Below are 19,407 nucleotides of genomic sequence, written 5' to 3' on the forward strand. Positions count from 1 at the left end.
TAGCGTAGCGACGCTCGGAATTCCTGTTGATACGTTGTAAATGGTCGTTGAGGTGTTACAAGAGATAGTACATATGCTGAATGCTCTCATTAACATTTCCCCCTGTTTTCGTAAAAGATATTACGCGTAATTCGAACGCGTAACGTGAATTTCAAATAAAATATAAATATAAGAGGAAGATTCAAAGAAACGTACGATTGAAATATTAAGCTTTGTATTGATAAATGTTTTTAATTAATAGCTTGTTATTCAAAGTTGACAAATATTATTTGAATTCGTTGTTGTTTCAATTCTTTCGATATTATATGTGATTTGAATTGTCGTAGCACTTCGTCCTTGTCTGTTGATATGTTGCAAATTTAAGTGTAAAATTACAAGAATAAAATTATGTCTCTTTTTATTTCTGTGTACCGAGTTCACCTTTGAACCTACACCCACGTATTCCGAAGCAATCTAATCTGCCATCTAATTTTGTTTTATCTTCGAAAAAATGATAATTGCCTGAGCTTCTTTCAATTTCGTAAAATACAGACTTGCTCCAGTCTAGTCACACACATCCAATTAATTTTATATCTCCAAATGTCGTAGCAGTGTAATTGACTGAACGAAATTGTAAACAATTTCAATGACCGCGATGAACTTAACTCCAACGAGGCAATTAATGAATCTTATTAAAAAGACGTGTCTCGTGAATTGTAGGTAATTCCGTGAACTTGGATGGCGGATTTCTCCAGATCGGTGGCTTTAATGGCGAGTAACTTCGCAGGAATACAGACGATATTGCAAAGCACGCTTTAGGGAGATATCTCGCGTGGTTGGCCGTCGTGTTCAAGCATGGCAGAATATGCGCCGATGGCCATACACGAGCCGGCGGTTTTGTCATTCTAATAGAGGAGCCAATGCATCAATTATAGAAACACAGCCGAGCCAGTCTCGCATTACACGGCCGCCGAATAACGCGGTCCGATTGCGCCCGATTATGTGAATAATAAATTGGCATTCGGACGCTATCGGTACCCGAGACATTCGCCGTTCAGAATGCCAACCTTTTGTACGGATTAGTCTGTGCGCGAATTAGTATAATTCGCGAGGAAAGGTCAGGCACAACGCCGTGCCGATTCATAAACAGTATGGAATCGAATCGCGTTCATGGTATTTGTACCGCTAGAACTCGTCTGATGAATCGAAACAACAGAAATCGTCCCGCGAATATAAGTTTCTTTCGCAACTTTTTGAGAAAAGCTTCGATAGTAATATACAAAAAGATCTTAACTTTAGCTTAAAGAATTCGTGACACATCATGGATATATTTCTACCAGTGATTTATTTATTTTAAGAGTTGGAGAGTTAGCAAGGTATATTGAAATAGTAGATACGTACATATAAATATACATATACCTTACACAATTCCTACTTTTTCGTTATAGAAATTAATACGTAAGGAATAATAATTTGGAAGAGTAATTTTCTAGAGTAAGTTAGTGTTTCTAAGTAGCAATATTGAAATATTTTGTTCAATGGTTTAAAATTCATCATACACAGCCTATGTTGTAATACTTTTACATCGATTAAAAATGATACTTTTCACCTTTATAAAAAGTAGCATTTCCTTTCGTTGAAACGTAAATCAAAGCATTATAAACACAGACGATATAGTCGAAAACCAATTCTAAAATCGATCATTTTTTTTTTTTCGATACGTAGTTATCTCGGAAGAGACGCGTGTATCAAGGATTCATTAAGGATTACGTTAAAATATCTTCCATTTCATAGGTAAATCTCGCAACTCGAAAATAATCCATAACGGTATATACATATGCATAGAGTTACCGTGACGAAGTAGCAGGAAAATACTTTTTTCCACAGACACCTCGATCGAGCACTCATTTCGCCAGCCAATGCCCGGGAAACGCGGTAAAATTCGATTTCGTCGCAACGTGCGCGTTCTAGCAGCGAGTAGGAAATTCTTCAATGATGAACACGACGATACAGAAGCTACGAGCACATCGCCCTGTCTCTCTTGTCTGATAGCGGGCGTGCTATTAATCGCATTAGTCGGACGGTAGGTCGCTTGAGTGGTAGGTACCGCTACCTTCCTCTACAAAGGCATCGTACCTTTGCTCGCGTCGTTCGAGATGCTACTTGCCAGATGTTGCCAGCATGAACACAGCTGGAAGACAGAAATTTTCTGTTCTCATCGAATCAAAAGACTTCGCCCGACCACCCCATAGCCATTCTAATTCCATTTTGTCGACACGGAGATTCGAGAAGGAACCGCTATATAATTCACGCCAGTGTCTCGCAACTACTTCGGTGCTGAATTTTTGGAATTTTCGTTTAATGCCGGCTGAAATTCGCATTTATTGTGAAGTACAGCGCGAGTTCCTTGCATTCATCAGGCAGATCGATTCGAATAGAAGACAACGTGCACTTGTACCGTGCACAAAACTATCGTACTGTATGAAGATTCATCTTTGTTCATTCTGCGTATATTATTACGACACTTTTATGTCGCTCGATGGCTAAGAAGAACTATTTGAATATTAATCAGCGGAAGAAAGGAACAACCTGATAGATTTGAAGATATAAACTTGTTGAAAATGGGTGATTTGTGATGGATGGGTGTACGATGTTTTTATAAGAAACGAATAATATTAGTTTAGTTACCACGTGAACTTAATTTAACCGGTATTAGTTATTAATATCGTTAAAGCATTCAGAAATGTGACGAAAACATATATTTAATGCTAAAGTTAAATGCGAAGATAGTTCTGACGTGGAATTGGTTAACAACGTACAGAGTTTTAAAGTATATAGTAGCATACAGGAGAGAAAATGTAATTTATGTGTTACATCCGTAACCTTTGTGCCATATGCATGTATAATATGAAAATTAAATGTTAAAGATCAAAGTAAATGAAATGTCAAAAAGAATTCGTTGATTTTTAATGCTTTATGGATGATGTTTGCCAGGATTATTGTCGTGTTTGTATTCATAGTACGTACTTTGTGCGAACAAATTGATGTAGTATGGATCTTTGCGTACAATGGGGAAATACGGCTATATGATTCCTTTGTCCGCCGTATAAGCGTCTTTAGTGAATAGACAAGACAAGTACGAAGAAGGTGCATTATATTTTCAAATAAAATACAAATCTCACAAAGCGTGCGTTTTACGAAGGATTTGATGTTAAAATTTCGACTAATTTCATTGGAAAGCTCTGTCGAAAAAAGCTGGCGCTAATTGAACGAGCTCGGAACGTTAAGATAACGAAATAGGTTTGTAACTGAAAATTTTTAAGTTGTATGGAAGATAAAAAGCTGAGGTGGTTGCCACGAAAAGTGAGTGTAATGGAATTTTTTCGCGTCTTCTTTGTTCATCAGCGTAAAAGCATCGTACACGATGTAAGTAAAATTCGCAATTAAGTTCTACTGCTTAAAAAGTTCTATACGTTGAACCTTGACCGCGATTCCGCCACAGTGCACTCTACACGAGGTGAAAACGAACCCCCGACGCGTCAAGCTTTCCCTTCACGACCGAACTCGTTCCCCTGAATTTTAAAGTATATCAGAGAACGCTAATGATCCCCAGCAAACAATTTTGTTTATAAAGACACTGTGTATAACGCGATGACAACGTGTACGCAACGTGTGCTACTTAATAATTAGAACGCCGTGCTATTAATGAAATTGTAATTATTACACGAAAGAAGGAGGTAATGTTGATGGAACAAATACAACGAGTCAAATTTAGAAAAGTTTGAACGTACGTGTTTCGAGAATTAAAATAACAAGTTGGAACATATAACGGGAGATACGTAAAGAACACGAAACCAGGACCTATTACATAATTTTCATATTATCGTTAGATCATACACATCGTAAATATAATTATTTACATTTACAGAAATTTTCTACAGCATAAAACTTGAAAATCATGTTTATCATAAAGAAATCTAATTATTTCCATTGACGACTTATCTTACATTGTACATTTCAATCATCAACTTTTGCATCTTAAGATTCAACAAACTCGATTGAATTTCTTCAGAACTTATATGTCTCTTTCAGCAAATATACCAAGTATTTCGATAGACTGGAAGAAACAACGTTCCGTGGAAGTACGCGTGGCGCGACCGCGTGGACAACAATCCACCGCAAGTGTATTTTAATCCGGCGATTTATATCGGAATACGTAATGTACGTGCGACGTGACGTCGACCAGGAATCGGCTGAAAACTCTCTTAAAACTCCCTGCAACGAGCGACTCGGGTGAATCGGGGTGGACGAGGGACGAGGATGGGTATCATAAGCGAGGTCAAGTACCGATGACGCGTTCCGTTGATATATTTTCGCCGCGGTCTTTCGCATAATTCCGTAAAAATATACAGAGCGAGTGGTGGTGAAGTGGTAGAGAGCGCCCTTCGAGTAGCAAAGAAAGCCGCCGTGCGCTGTATAACTTGGCAAGGCAACGAACCTTCCAACTATCCTCATCCTCCTCCAACGTCACCACCACCTCTCGTGCCACGACCTCCTCCTCGTCTTTTCGTCGACTTAGCCGGTAGTTCTCTACCTACATACCTACACGAGTGGAAGAAAGACACCGCCATTTCTATAGGCATTCATCATTCACTCTTCGCTCAACGTTCCTCTCTTCCTCCGCCTAGTTCTCTGTCTCTCGCGCATTCTTTCCTCCCCTTGCTCGGCGCCCTCTTACATCAACCACTGTTTCTGTATTTGTTCGTCTCACTCTCGCGTCCACTTTCTCCGTTCCCTTTCCACCCTCGCGCGAGACATCTCGCTCGCTTCTTCTCCGTCTTACCCTTGTCCACGGAGTTTTCACCCGTGGCCGCGACGCTTTCCTTCTCTCCATAGTCATTTCCCACAACTTCTAGCGTTACGCAGCTGAGATGCGCATTGACGGTAATCTAGCAGGCTTTTAACCGAATATCACGCTTCTCCCTCGAGCGAGACATTGATGACCGATTTTTGAATCCCACCGGGAAATTATTGGCATTAAGAAGGAATAGAGAAAAGAGAGTACGTAGAGTAAGTAGAGTAGGTAGAGTAAGGGACAGACGAAGGAACGTTTCCGGGAAATTCTGTGGGGAATGAAACTTTTTGAAAGGATACTCTCTAGATAAGAGTTGAAGACCATAGGTGAGAAATAGTTCGTATAGTTTGAGTCTGGTTGACGTGTATTTTGATCTTTTTGATATCCTGATTTCGATATTGGTACCTGGCTAATTTTAACGCTTTAATAATGGAATATTGCGAAGACTGAAGGATTTCGCGTAATATGTAATTTGAATAATGTTAAATCAATAATGTAGGAATAATAACCAAAGTCTCTTTAACGCGTACGCTTGACCAGCGCCATATATGTGTGACGCTTTAAGATTAATCTCGATTTAATTTTTAACTGCAAAATAAATGAACGCATAACCGATGTGCTTGGTCAACAGAAAAAATACATATTGTATTATTAAGGATGCATAAAAGTAACGGAAACAAAATATGACGTGTGATAGACGTTAATGTTTTATTAAATTTTCATTGTTCGCGATAAATGTTTGATCGATAAAGCGTTAATACGGTGGATACTTAAAACTGTCACTGTGTGGCAATATAAAAATTAAAAACAGGCGTAACCTGATAAATCCACAAACGCACGTCTCTTAAAACTAAATATTAAATCTACGAAGTCTTCATTTATATTATTACGAAATGAACAATATAATTTTGTAATAATAATAAATAATAAATATTCTTCAAGCGTTCAAGTAAATGGCAAATAAATATATTTAATCTGGAAACCAAATAAAAACACAGTATTGATAATATCGAATTAATTAACACGTTAAGCATCATACTACTGCTCTACGGTTCTACTGCAAAAACGAAAAATGTGATTTATCATGTTTCCCCCTATTTCCAATTGCGAATATTTTTTAACGTATTCCCCGTTTCCTTGTTTAATTACGCGCACTTTGTGTGCTCACAAACGTGTCGTTCAAACTTACGCTCCCAAGCGTCTATATGTACGATGGCGTCATTCGGTGGCAGAGTTAATATTAGGGTTGCTGTAGCGTTATATGAAATAACTTTAAACTCAGCTTAATTAAGTTGAAACTTTGACGTAAAGATTTCGATTTCGAGAAAATTATTTTAATTGATGGTACCGAAACGATTTATGTAGATACTTGTGCATGTATACTATTTGATAATTGAATTATTATCGATATATACCGATTCATGATGATTTTCGTTCGTAGGAAATTAAAGAAACAAATTGTATGTCTGTTATGACATCGGATAAACGCCGCAGGTTTCGAGAAACGTGCTCAGTATTTCGAAACTTTTCAGTATTTTGTTCAACCAATAATTTTGAGATAAATAACGTATATTTTTTTAATCGTGGTTATTTCAACCAGAAACGTAACCAATGATGGATTGATCAGTCGGTACAATTCTATCACGGGTTTGCATTTCATGATTTCGCTATCAGATGGTTTACTCGAATCTATTCCCTCGTAAACACAGAGGCAAATACCAATTTAGCGTAATGGAAAAAACAAATAGTAATAACGTAGATCGTAACATTTATATTAGTAATAATTTTGCTTTGTATTACTGAAATCGATGTTTAATCGAAAGCATGCGATGAAATAATACTTCGTATGTATGAAGCTACTTAACAAAGAAACACGTAATGCGAATTTAATACGTTTCATAATTTATTATACGTTCTTTTCATTATTGTTTTCTGAACAATCGTACGTGTAGATATAACAATATAATTCTACGTGATGAAGCATAACAAGCACGTCGTCACGACTAGAACGTTCGTACATGCGATTTATAAACATTTCAAATGGAACGTATTTCCCTTCGTTACGAATTCAACCGAAAAGACTCGACGGTGAATGTTTTCATAATCACGACAAACCGCCATAACGCTACTGATTTTTATTTACTGTTTCTAGAAATAGTATGTAAGCCGGGGGACAATAACAGAACTACGAGCTTCCGTCTCGAACTCTACCTGCATTGTTTACTTCGCTGCGATTACGCGTATTTTCATAAAAACAGAAAAGCAAACATACCAGTTGATCAAACGAACGAACGTATCAAACTCGAAGCACTGGGGATTCTGGGAACGACGACGATCGTTCGTTCGTTTTCATCGCATGAAAAACACGTTATTTACACGGCCATCGCTTGCTTCCCCCTTTCACCTCCTCTCACGTTGTCAAAGAGAATCATGTGCAAAAGCTTTCACGCGGACCATAGCAACTGCACATCAAGAACGCGGAGTATTTACTTCCAGCCAACGTTGAATAGACACGTACGGGTCGACTCGAGTGCAACAACCCTCCATAACCGTTGGAGCAGTTGCACAACGTTCGACCAGCGATGTCGCGCAACGTGCCTCTGTCGTTGGCCGTACGACGCCCGTACGCGTGTTTCATGCCCACGGAATACTCGGACAATTCGATAGAGAACACTCGATAGCTACACTCACCGATGGAGATCTTGTCCGGATACGCTGCTGGCAGCAGGATCATTAAAAGGCCCAAAGCTGTGGTCATGATGGTGGCAGTGGAAGCCGGCCTGATGATCGAAGAAGAACTCGCGACGTTCCTGGTGTTTCCAAGCGCGGAAGACACGACACCGAGAAAAATCGTGGCGCGACGTCGTCGCCGCGACGAGGGTGGTCCACCCGTTCCGTAAACAACCGGGAGCATCTTCCGTGCTCCGTGGTCTGACACAAACTGCCGTACTCCAGTTGGCGTGAACTCGATCTCGCTTGAACCGCCCCAGCATCCCTCTCTTCCACGCTCTCGTGCCCCCCCGCGACACCCCGCGCCAACGACCAGTCGTCATTTAACCAGCCCTACCGCCCTTCTCTTCCCTACCCTTCGCTCCACGTCTTCTCTCTCTTTCTTCCCTCCTCTGGCCTCTGCTGCTCTCCTCCTGCTACAGATCCCGGTCTCAGTGCCATCTCCACCAACCAACCCCGTTATACACCCTCTCTACCTCGCGCCCTCTTTTCACCCTCTCACTCCCGTAACTACTTTTTCCCTCCTTCTCTATCATTCGTCTGCGAGAACCGGGAGCGCACGCTTAACGCGCATGTTACGACCCTAGCGCACCGCGCGCGTTCCCTACGTACGGCATTTCCTGTTACTTTCTATCGCGAATACCGATGCGCAGGAACCAACGTTGCTCTGTCGGTACATACGAACCGAATAAAAAAGATGGAACGTGCGGACACACACGGAATACGGCAAACGTTCCTGCGAAAGTGATAACAAGTTATGGAGCGGGTTATCGAATGTAAACATCGTGACACGCTACGAATCTGCTCGGAATGATGTTTATGTTACCGAACGAATTGTTTTGCTACCACTACTACCAGCCACCCCCCTCCACTCGACCGCTGTTCACGATCACGATGTTTGCGCGCAATTGCTACGATCCAGCCACGCCACAGACTAACTGTGATTTCTTGCACCACGCCCGCGAAATGTTTACGCTGCACTAGATTGCGATAGCCTTTGGAATAGTTACTGTCTTTGTACGAATGCAAATTACGCTTTTACAACAAAGAAAAATAAGGGTTGGCTATTCGATGTTGCCGATAATTCTACGCCCGTTTATATAAACATGGCGGTTATAAAATTGGCGGGAAATTTTTTACGCATCTAACGGAATGAAATCTGAATAAATATATATATATATTATAGCTACTCTACAAGAATCGGGTATTTTATATAGAACATATTGTGAAAGATTTTATACAGGATATATTTTATAAGATTCAAATATCAAACGTAAAAATAACACGCTGTTACGTGACAAAGGAAAATGTCGATTTTTGCTTCATATAAAAGTTAGTACCTTTCGCAATGAGAACAATATGTTCTTTCTGTCGGATCTTTTTAAGCTCGTGGAAGGAACTGCTCTTAAAGCGGCGGTTACTTTGCCCTTTTGACGCAACGTTCGTAAAGTACGAAATGAAGGAAGCCGGCTGTGTCGCTCGCAAAACGTCGCAGGCGTCAAAGAGCGTGGAAATACTTTGGCGAATTATGTCCACTTTATAGCACGTAAAACGTTCATACTTGCAAAAAATCGTAAAATCATAATTCACTGTGACGATCGATGTCGAATTTGATATACGAATTGTAGACGGTTCAGTTAGGTCTCGATAAAGACGAAAATAGTAGAAGAACGAGAATACATATCATATTCATCGAAATTACTATCGAAACTGAATAATTCGGAACTCCGCGAGCTGATAGGTTTAGTTAAATTCACTGTGTTCACATAATTTATATATATATATATATATATTGGGTTGCCTGGAAAATTCGTTCCGATTTTTAAGGAATTTCGACACGAAAGATCATACTGAAAAGTTTTTTACCGAAAAACCTGAAAGGTTCTGGAAGGATTGAATATTCGAGAAGCGTGAAAGATGGAGAAAAGTTGTGGGACAATATAGCACCTAATATATAGTTCAGTAAATGTATATCGAATCGAAATGTAAATTGGAACAAATTTTCCGGATGACCCCCCCAATATATTCGTTTATTTTGTTCACTTTTCAGATCACACGCACATTTCACCGCGACATTTTATTTTATTCGTGCGGCCATATTTCGATATTTGAACTATTGAAACGAAATTATCGAATAATCGAAATTATGGAGCGATTTATCGAAAGCAAATACGCGCATGTGCAGTATAGTTTCACTTCATGCTATGGACATGAAACGGATGAGAGGGTTAGATGACTCATTATGCGTCTAGAATGTGACAAAAGTGACAGTTCATAAAGTAAGCGGAGATTTCAGATTTTAACATTTGTGCAATTGAAATTTTGTAATACAATGGATCCAGCATTGCTTAGAGAGCGAGAGCTCTTTAAGAAAAAAGCTCTTACAACACCATCGTGAGTATTATCTGTGAATTTTCTTTTCTAACCTCAACTTTTGTAGAAAGTATATGTTATGTTTAAAGCAAATATTGAATTTAAAATGTTCTGTACGTAAATTTTGTCGTAAAACTCACGCAATAATTTAAATGTACGAATTATTCGAACCAGATCACAAGATATTACAAATTACGATAAAAGATATTAAAAAGATAGATACAAATTTCAAACATAACTTATATACAATTTGATAGAATATTGTAGTTTGTTTGGTTCAATATTGTAGGCAATAAATTTTGTTCTTATAGGGTGGAGAAAAGGAAGAAGGAACAGGAGAAAGATACCACACGAGATGAGCCATTCAAAAAAAAGCCAAAACTATCCTCCGTGTCTAGTGGACCCAAACTAGACATGGTTAACTACAAAACCATGTCTGGCAGTACGCAATATAAATTTGGTGTGTTAGCCAAAATAGTAAAGCATATGAAAGCTAGGCATCAAGAAGGAGATGATCACCCTTTAACGTTAGAAGAAATCTTGGATGAAACAAATCAATTAGATGTTGGATCCAAGGTAAGTTTAATAATGCATTAACATATTGACTGCTACTCGTGTTTTCAATGAAATTTCCATCAGGCCATGTGTGCCATAGTACCAAGTGTTCTCTGTTAGGTACTCTCATCAATATTTTAGTAATGTGAGTCGCTTAAATGGTGGTTTCAAGAATGATCTCTTGTTTCATTTGTTTGCAATGTTAAAACCACTAGATGTTGTTGAATATAATGAAGAAAAATGTGGTATAGATTATTCCAACCAAATGGTTTCTTATGCCACCACAATTAGAAAAGGAATCAAATGGTACAGAAAATTTGGGGAATTTCCTCCTTCTGGGAATTTCTGTTGTAAACACTTTGACGGTTTACAAAATTGCAACAAGGAAGGATATAAATATTAGAATATTTAGAGAGTTACTAGCTACAAAATTATTAGGGTTGTCTAAAAATACAAAAAATCCTTCTCTTTGACAGAGTTAGCATAATAAAAGATGTTGAATGGACCGAACAAAGACACAAAAGAATTTTAAGAAAACAACAACTTATTGTCCAAATTGTCCCGATCAACCTCAGCTATGTATAGAATGCTTTAAAATTTTACATTATAAATAATTTTTTTAATAAGCCATTTTTGTATTACTTCTATAACAATTCAATAGTTTTATTATTTCCTCTGGAATATCTTTTCAAATACCTACGACAATCCTTCGCAAGTAGTCAAATAAACGACACCCGAATATGGGTTAGGCGGCCCTACCGGAAACTTCGCTGAGACCTGAATACGGGTGTCGTGGCAGTCAACGTGTTAAACAATTTGTGAAAATTTAAAGACACAATGCTATTCTCGCATTAGGTAAAACAATGGCTTCAAACAGAAGCTCTCATTAAAAACCCAAAGATAGAAGTAACTTCGGATGGTAGATTTGTATTCAAAGCTATGTATAAAATTAAAGATAAAAAATCTTTACTGAGGTTATTAAAACAACAAGATTTAAAAGGTCTTGGCGGAATACTATTAGAAGATATACAAGAAAGTCTACCACACTGTGATAAACATTTAAAGGTATGTAAAACCGTGATGATACCGATATAATTGATTACAGTATACCAGTTTTGTCAGCAATTTTAATAGGAACTTAATAATTTTAGAGTTTACAAAATGAGATATTATTTATAACAAGACCCTTGGACAAGAAAAAAATTGTATTTTATAATGATAAAACAGCACAGTTCCCAATAGACGATGAATTTCAAAAGTTGTGGAGGGCCGTTGCAGTCGATGCAATGGATGATCAGAAAATCGATGAATACTTAGAAAAACAAGGAATACGATCTATGCAAGATCATGGTCCCAAAAAACCAGCCCCGATTAAACGAAAGAAACCTGTTAGTAAGAGAAAACAATTCAAAAAACCAAGAGATAACGAACATTTAGCAGATGTTTTAGAAACGTACGATGATACGAAATAAATACAAAATGATCCTCAAATTTTGTAAAGAAACTGAATCTATGACCTAAGTGTTAAAAGAGAGATAAGAATGTTTTATTATCATAACTTTTTACGATCATTATGTAAGAGAGATTGTCTATTTTGGAGTTAACATGTTAGTGTTACATATCACAGTGATATAATAAATAAGAAATATTTATTGTCATAATTTCATTGTAAGTACAAAATAAATATAGATCAATTATATATATTACATGTTTCCGTATCTATCTAATCTATTCTCATGTAGGTTACATTTGTAATCAGCCTCGCAAAGTGAACAGATACAATTTTCATATGTATGTTATAGCAAGATAGGACGTGAAATTTTGACTCAAATATTTATATCTTGCGTCAAATTTTTACATACATTAATTGATATTAAAACTATAAATTCTTCCATTAAAAAAACACGAGAGTATATTAAAAAACTGTGCTTACATTACATGTTGACAAAATTATAATATGAAACTTCTAAACTTTACATATTGTATATGATTTACATAATATATATATATAAGTCAAAAAACATTACACGATGTTACATAAATCTTTGGTAATTAAACTTTCAATAACAAGTACACATATATAGATAAGCTATGTATCATTCAGTTTTGATTCGTAAGATTGTATTATAAATTTTTTAAAACATTTCTTTTATAAAATTTACATATATATAAATTTTATAAAACAATATATATATAAATATATTATATATATATATATAAGTAGATATGAACTGGTTTTACACGTGTATTAATCTTTTGGAAGCGCCGAGTCACTTTTACCTCGTGAATAAGCACGCGTCGCTTTGCTACCAAGCATTCTGTCCAGTAAAGATTGCTTATTCCTTCTCCTAGCTGCCAGAACTTCTCGACACAGTTCATGGAAAGATTCAGCAACTTGTGTGACCTAAGAAACCATATTACACTTCCGTAATAAAATTTACGTACGAAACTTTGTTTCTAACTAATAATAAGATTAGAAGCATACCTGTTCCGCGGCAGACACTTCACTGAACCAACATTCAAAATCTTTCGCAAGTATTTCTCCCTCTTCGGTGCTAACTTGCCGCAAATGAACCATGTCGGCTTTGTTTCCGACCAGAGCGAGGGGCATCGTGGCTTCGGGATCAACCACCGCCAGCGTTTCCTTCGCCTTTCTCACGAAATTGAAAGAACCCCTGTCGGTTATCGAATAGACTAAAAGTAATCCATCCGCCCACTGAACAGTTTCCGTGGAAGGTAATTCATCTTCGCTCTGTAACGCCGGGATAGAACGCAGGGAAAGCATGAAAGAATTTGATTTGCTTTCGATCATGAATGAAATCGTCTCGGCAAATGTACATAGATCATTACGATCATCGATAAATACGTTACCTTCGGGCAGGTGTCCAAAATTTCGAAAAGGATCGGTTCACCGTCGACCAACACTTCGTGTTTATATCTGTTTTCTGAAAAAAAAGAAGAGAAGACAAGAATGAAAAGAACGATCGGAAGATTCTTTTAACGCGAACCATAACTTGTGTCGATTAATGTTAGACGATTCGAAACGATTAGCATCCTCGATGCGGCAACAGAAAAATTGTGTAATAAATTTTCATCACGAGAACGCGTTGCAACAGAGAGATCAGGTAGCTATCGCGACCGTTAAGTAGATCTTTTCAGCCCAGTCTAGTTTTAGATCTCGGAGGGAACACGTGCTCGCAGAGAAGCTGCTTGCTCATCCTGTCCGCGTCTCTGTATTTGTACAAAAAAACAAGTTTTGTTCGAGTATCAACCTCGCATTAGTACCAGTCCTGTCTAGTGTCAAATTCGTTTTCGATAAATTTAGATCAGACGAGGACCGAGATACGCGCAGGGAGAGTACAGGCGGGTCCCTGAGGTGCCACGCCGGTTGTTGGCAATTTTTCAAAAAAATTCATCGGTCTATTGTCCACTCTATTCACATTTCATCGTAATTTATACCGCATCGAGTAACCGCATCTTATTGGCCACGAGTTCGTAAAGCGAGATGTTCCTTACCCGACTGGTGATCATATTCCCCGATGTATCTCCTTGTTAGAAACCGCACTGTCAATGCTGGAATTTAAGAACAATACACGTTGTTGAAACGTTGTTGAAACGTTATTGTTCTATGTAATCTAGAAATGATCGTGGATCACTCTGTGTAATTATTTGTTAGAACACACAGTAGTAGCCGCGTTCGTTTCTGTTTCTATTAGTATCTGCATAACTTTTCTTTATTATCGTGCTTATCCACGAGCGTGACACTTATTAGATCGCCATCAATACAAATCAATACAAATGTCATCAATACAAATTCCATGCACACGCTTGTTAGAAAGTTGTCAACCTATGCTTTCTTTAATCGTACGTCCTATTTACATCGATTCCTTTGCTATCTGATGTATAAAAATTGTTCTAAATGTAAAGTAATTGTAAGAAACAATTAATTCGTTTACAAAAGAAGAATGTAGTAAGCCATATTCGGTTATTGATTTTATATTTGATTTATAGGAAATGTAGGCAACCGAAAATTCGGACCTCCAGTTCCCTCGACCTTTCCTCCATTTTGGATCAATCGAAATTATTTTCCACCTGATATTGTAAGAACGTACGCGATCTTGCTCGATACGATGCACGCGTTCCGACATATCGTGATTCAATCGAGAGAAACGAGAGCTACAGCCTAGTGACCCGCTTCGAGGCACACCACACTATTTTTACCTCGAACTCGAACCTGCCACGGCGCCACAAAACCTTGTACACGCGTTAAACGTCACCATGGTGTGTTTCGTCTTAAGTTCAATGAAAAGTGACCTGCTTTATAAGCGCCGCGAACAAGTTTCCTTCGAGCAAATTTGAGACAATGCGGTCGAATTGGAGTCGGCTAGCCAGCAATCGAATGGATCTATCAATTTTTGAAAGCGTTGCGACGAATTTTTATTCACAGGGATGAAACATTGATTCGTGAAAAGTGTGAAAACCGAAAGGTTGATTTTTTCATACAGAATACTCGAGTTTTAAAGGTAGCTAAAATAGCAAAACTGACCACAGACTGACGTTCCTGAACGTTCACCCAAGACTCTGCGGTGTGCTTTATTTCATGATTGATAGGACCACCTGAACATTTCGTGGAAAACAAATTTATTGCTAATCCGCGTATTTATGTTCGAGTCCTTAGACCAACATCGTTTCGACGCTTTCCCTCGTGTGGATCATTAAAAGTTCGCCGGTTATTCGTGCCAATTTTCTGCACGGATCAACTCCGTTATACGAATCGCCTTTGTTCCCTGTCTTTCAACGAACCGAGCAATTATTTGCCGAGTTAAAAATACGTATATACGATGGAAAGTATACATCGTATGGGAAAACAGTATCATCGTTGTTCCGAGATATACAAACCATTGGTCTCTCGTTTATTCGCGAGGAATTGACAGGGCGGTTTAATCGTTTATAAAACGCGATTCAAGGAAATTTTGAAATAAAACTTTATAAATAGGACGCGAGCGTGGTTTGCGGTCAGTTTGAAATGTACAGTTGCTGGGGCCCAACCAATTATGTACTCACCTATGCTTTACACGTGCCATTACCAAAAATACACGCGGTTGGCTCCTTTCAGGGTCCCAACCACGTTTATCATACGCACACAAACACACCTATCGCGTGGATATATGCGACGCATGCACTTGTACTTGAATCAATCGTACTTGAGATACTTTTCAGCGATCGTTTTTATACGAATATTAATCGAAATAATTTAATTCCTAGCGGATAATTACTTTATCTCGCGAAGAAAGATCTATTTTTATTAACAAGTATACTAATACGTTTCCACATTAGTTGATTATTTTCTGTTTTAATCCACTCGTACTTAACGTTACGAATTTATTAATTAATTAAGAAATAAATTGGCTTCGTGTTTTAGTGCGTTGCGTAACATTTACAAAAATATCAGAAAATATATGTCTCTATTGTTATATTATTCTCTACGTTAATCTACATTAATAATTGATAAAAATAAATTTTTCTCAAAGTCTAAAAGACATTCAGTCCTGAACGTCCGTATCTAGTAATTTACAGTCTTGTAATTCGAAGTAGGATCAGAGTTAAGATTGATCTTCGATACGATAGTAAATCTCGCTTTCATTGAATTTAATCGATAATTCATGCCATAAGTGTGATTCGGGATTGTAAGGCAAAAGGTCAAAGGAAGACAATCAACGTGACAATAGTATAAATCACAGAAAATAGCATCGCAGGAAAACGTGGAGAAACAGCTCTTTCCTTGGGATATCCTTACGATCTATTTAATATAACACTTTCTAATAGCGCGCCTGCATGGTGCTGTATGCAAAGGATTACGGTTAATGTCACGCCCGTTACCATTATAGCAAAATTAAGCGCTACCGCGTGTGTTAGCGTGCCCGCGTTGAAAGCGAGTCGAGTGAAAATGCGAGGAAAGCGGTCGAATTCTAACACGCCAGCCGATGAAAACGAAGTAACAGTGCTAAAAGTAAAAGCGGATTTTACATAACTATCCCAGCGAAACTTGGCATCTGGTATAGCAAAACGTATTCGAATGTATCAAAACATCTATTAGTATAAATAACGTCGATTGTTGTAGCCCATTTCTCGATCTCAAGCAGAAGACAATGCCGGATCTCGGCGCGAATATTTCTGAATGTAGTACGAATGTAAAAGAATAAGTAAACTATGCATTTTTATGCATTCGTGAGAAATTTGAGATTGCTAGAATGCGCGTAATACGCAAAAATATGTGAGATATTCAAAGTATCGCTTTTATTATAATTTCCAGTAGTCGAAACAAATGTCTGCTTAAATTTCGTTCCTTTGATCGCGTTTGTAAAAATATGAATCTTTAGGAATATCCGCAGTTTAGTGATAAGGCGTTGTACCCACCGCTTTTTCCAACTCCAGGCGCTCCAATCACGGCCACCTTTACCTCGCATAGCGAACTCTTCTTCCTCCGAATACCTCTAATCGCATTTGACGTCATACTCCGCGCATTTGTCACTGCACAAAGTGTAACAAAACCATGTAGCGCGTAAATTGCAAGACAGAAGAAGCGTCGCGGACGAGCGAAACAGACGGGGCGCGTTTCCGTGACGCGAGATCGCGTGTGCGTGGCCAGCGACCAAGCAAAAATTTGTCACGATTACATCTTTCCTTGGCTGGTTTCCATGTCGATGACACCTTTGAATTTCGTATAAGACATTGGAATACCGGCACAGGTGAGTCCGTATACGAGGATTCCGTCTGCCAAGGAAAACACGCAGTCCAAGTTTGTAAATTCGCGTACGAACGGTTAATAATACCAGTTCGGTATCAACGAATAAACAAATCTAATCGCGAAGATAGATAAGGAGAAGAAATTCGAGGATAGTTTTGATGTTTCTGGGACGAAATTACTGTTTACTCTCGTTTACCCATCACTAATTTGTACATTCCGATCTTAAGACTCCGGTGGACGTTCTCGGATATAGTACACGCGGTTCCATTTACCGGGTGTCCCGTGTCTCTTTCATCGAAATCAAAACGGCACCATCTGCGACGATCGGCCGAGGCATTCGCCTCGTGTTCCCCTTCGAACGAAAGTTTAAATACGCCGTGCTCTCCTGTTCCGTCGGCTACGGGTGAAAGAAGAGGAAGAGGGGTGCGATGGAAGAAAGGAGAAACGAACGCGATGGAAAGAGCAGGAATCGAGGTGCGTGTACGGCCGTCGTCGTCTGGAAAGAGAAGGGAAGAGACGATGGGTACATTAATAGAACAGTTCGCACATGTCCCGTGGAATTCAAGGAATTTACTCCGGCGTCTAACAATGTACCACCGCGGCACGTAAGTCTCGTTACGGATCAACCAGTTCGCTGGCTTAGACGTGACCGTGTTTTGGTCACGTATCATGCGCCTGAACGCCTGATAAACGATTTATCATACATTAAGATTAAGACAATTTATATTTAAATTTCTTACTCGTGTATATATTTATAAGTTATCGTATGTATCCTTTTATAATTGACGAGCTCAGTGGAAAAGTAATCGAGATACGTCTTTCCAAAGATGAAACGGATACGAGAAACTACGATATAAATAAGATGCGTACTCGTTGGAGAGAAAAGTGGTAATAACGTTCTTCCATGATAGCAGTGAGATTTTTCAATATTTGGAAATATACGGAGCTTCTCCTATTAAAGTTTGATATTGTACACGGTTTCTTCGAGTTAGAAATTTCATCAAATTTTACCAATTTTATCTCCGAGCTACTCGATCGTTCTTTTCTTCTTTCTTTTTCTTTTTTGAATTACACAGAGGGAAATAATTTTCATATGAAGAATGAAGATATCGGCCGATCGTATTGCACGCGTCTTCCAATAACTCGTACTATTAAAAACTCCGCGTTATTTTTATTTCATCGCATACTTACTTACCAGTCGCCTAGAACACACCGATGTACCGTTCCTTCAGCATTCCTCGCCGCACTTTCTATCAACTCGTACGACAGGCAGACATCGCGGACCCTCTTGGAGCTCTTGTATTAAACGGAAGGGAAAAAGGAGCCGAGCGTGCACGTGAACTCACGACGATACTTTCGTCCCTACTATCCGAGTCGTTGGAAGTTTCCTTTTCGTAGACGATGTTGCGAAGGGAGCAGAGGTACGGTTAATCGCGCGAAACAGGGCGGAAGGGATCGATATTGGAAAATCCACGCGTTCTCGAAACGACAAGAAAAACGGAACGTTCGATCGAATGTATCGTTGTACGTACATATATCGAGCGAGTCACGTGCTTCCTGACAATTTCGCGGTTCCGTTGCGTGATCCGACGCGCCTCTTGGTCTCCGCGCGACTGTCTCTCCCCATTCTCTTTTAGCGACTCGTGAGTCCGGGCCTCCTTTATTGCTCTTAAGCCACGTATATACGCGCCGATATCCACTTCCGGCAGCAGCCAGAGCGCGCACCAACGGCAAGTTTTGCGTTTCAAAAACTCGCCCGCTTTCTGTACGTTCGACGATTCGCTTACCAATTGGCGCTGCATCGTGATAAATATTGACTTAACGAACGTGCCACGGTCAGTCTCGTAAAACGAGTCGACGAGATATTTTCACGACCGACTACTTCCGGATGCGTCGTGGGAATCGAACGAAAATCTGTTTGTAAATCGACGAGTTCGTGGAACAGAACGATCGTTCGATTATTATTTCGAGCATACGCTATGCACTTCGCGTCTGTTCGAGATAAGACAAATAAACGAAGAAACGATATTTCGAATTTATTACAGTTTCACGACGAAGAAACGATATTTCTACGATCGTTCGTAAATCGAACGATCGCGATCTGCTTATTAACGAGATTGCGAATATTTGATGCGGCAGAGTATCGGTTTTGCCGACGGTCTGAGTT

General features: G+C 38.9%; 3 protein-coding genes across 8 annotated transcripts in view; 1 reads left to right on the forward strand and 2 right to left on the reverse strand.

The window, feature by feature from the left end:
* LOC100645913 (glutamate receptor 1) overlaps positions 1–7,815 on the reverse strand; it is a 335,783-nt gene extending 327,968 nt beyond the window's left edge. Inside the window, exon 1 of one of the 2 annotated variants that reach the window (XM_048407043.1) lies at positions 7,526–7,815. In XM_048407043.1, the coding sequence (XP_048263000.1) occupies positions 7,526–7,748 (223 nt within the window). In that variant the 5' untranslated portion in view covers positions 7,749–7,815. The remainder of the gene's footprint in view (positions 1–7,525) is intronic. The other variant, XM_048407044.1, reaches the window with a different exon arrangement.
* Positions 7,816–9,765: 1,950 nt separating this feature from the next.
* On the forward strand, positions 9,766–12,380 carry LOC100646261 (general transcription factor IIE subunit 2). 2 transcript variants are annotated; one of them, XR_007224549.1, is made up of 5 exons: positions 9,766–9,958; positions 10,249–10,513; positions 11,348–11,557; positions 11,644–12,160; positions 12,235–12,380. XR_007224549.1 is itself a non-coding variant. In XM_012310671.3 (4 exons), exons 1-4 carry the CDS (start codon positions 9,897–9,899, stop codon positions 11,962–11,964), a joined length of 858 nt encoding a protein of 285 aa, XP_012166061.3. In that variant the 5' UTR covers positions 9,766–9,896; the 3' UTR covers positions 11,965–12,191. The 2 variants fall into 2 exon arrangements, 1 of the variants encoding a protein (XP_012166061.3); XM_012310671.3 differs by lacking the exon at positions 12,235–12,380 and having other exon boundaries at positions 11,644–12,191.
* On the reverse strand, positions 12,125–18,957 carry LOC100646382 (ras-related and estrogen-regulated growth inhibitor). Of its 4 annotated transcripts, none has more exons than XM_012310670.3 (6): positions 18,432–18,940; positions 16,910–17,023; positions 14,009–14,065; positions 13,364–13,437; positions 12,978–13,244; positions 12,125–12,896 (listed from the first exon to the last, which is right to left on the reverse strand). In XM_012310670.3, coding segments are annotated over exons 1-6 (669 nt in total). In that variant the 5' UTR covers positions 18,433–18,940; the 3' UTR covers positions 12,125–12,740. The 4 variants fall into 4 exon arrangements, with proteins under 4 accessions (XP_012166060.1, XP_003396904.1, XP_048263030.1 ...); XM_003396856.4 differs by having other exon boundaries at positions 18,436–18,936; XM_048407073.1 differs by lacking the exon at positions 14,009–14,065 and having other exon boundaries at positions 18,432–18,957.
* Between the last annotated feature and the right edge of the window lie 450 nt (positions 18,958–19,407).

The sequence above is a fragment of the Bombus terrestris genome, chromosome 7 (assembly GCF_910591885.1).
Source record: "Bombus terrestris chromosome 7, iyBomTerr1.2, whole genome shotgun sequence".
NCBI lineage: Eukaryota > Metazoa > Arthropoda > Insecta > Hymenoptera > Apidae > Bombus > Bombus terrestris.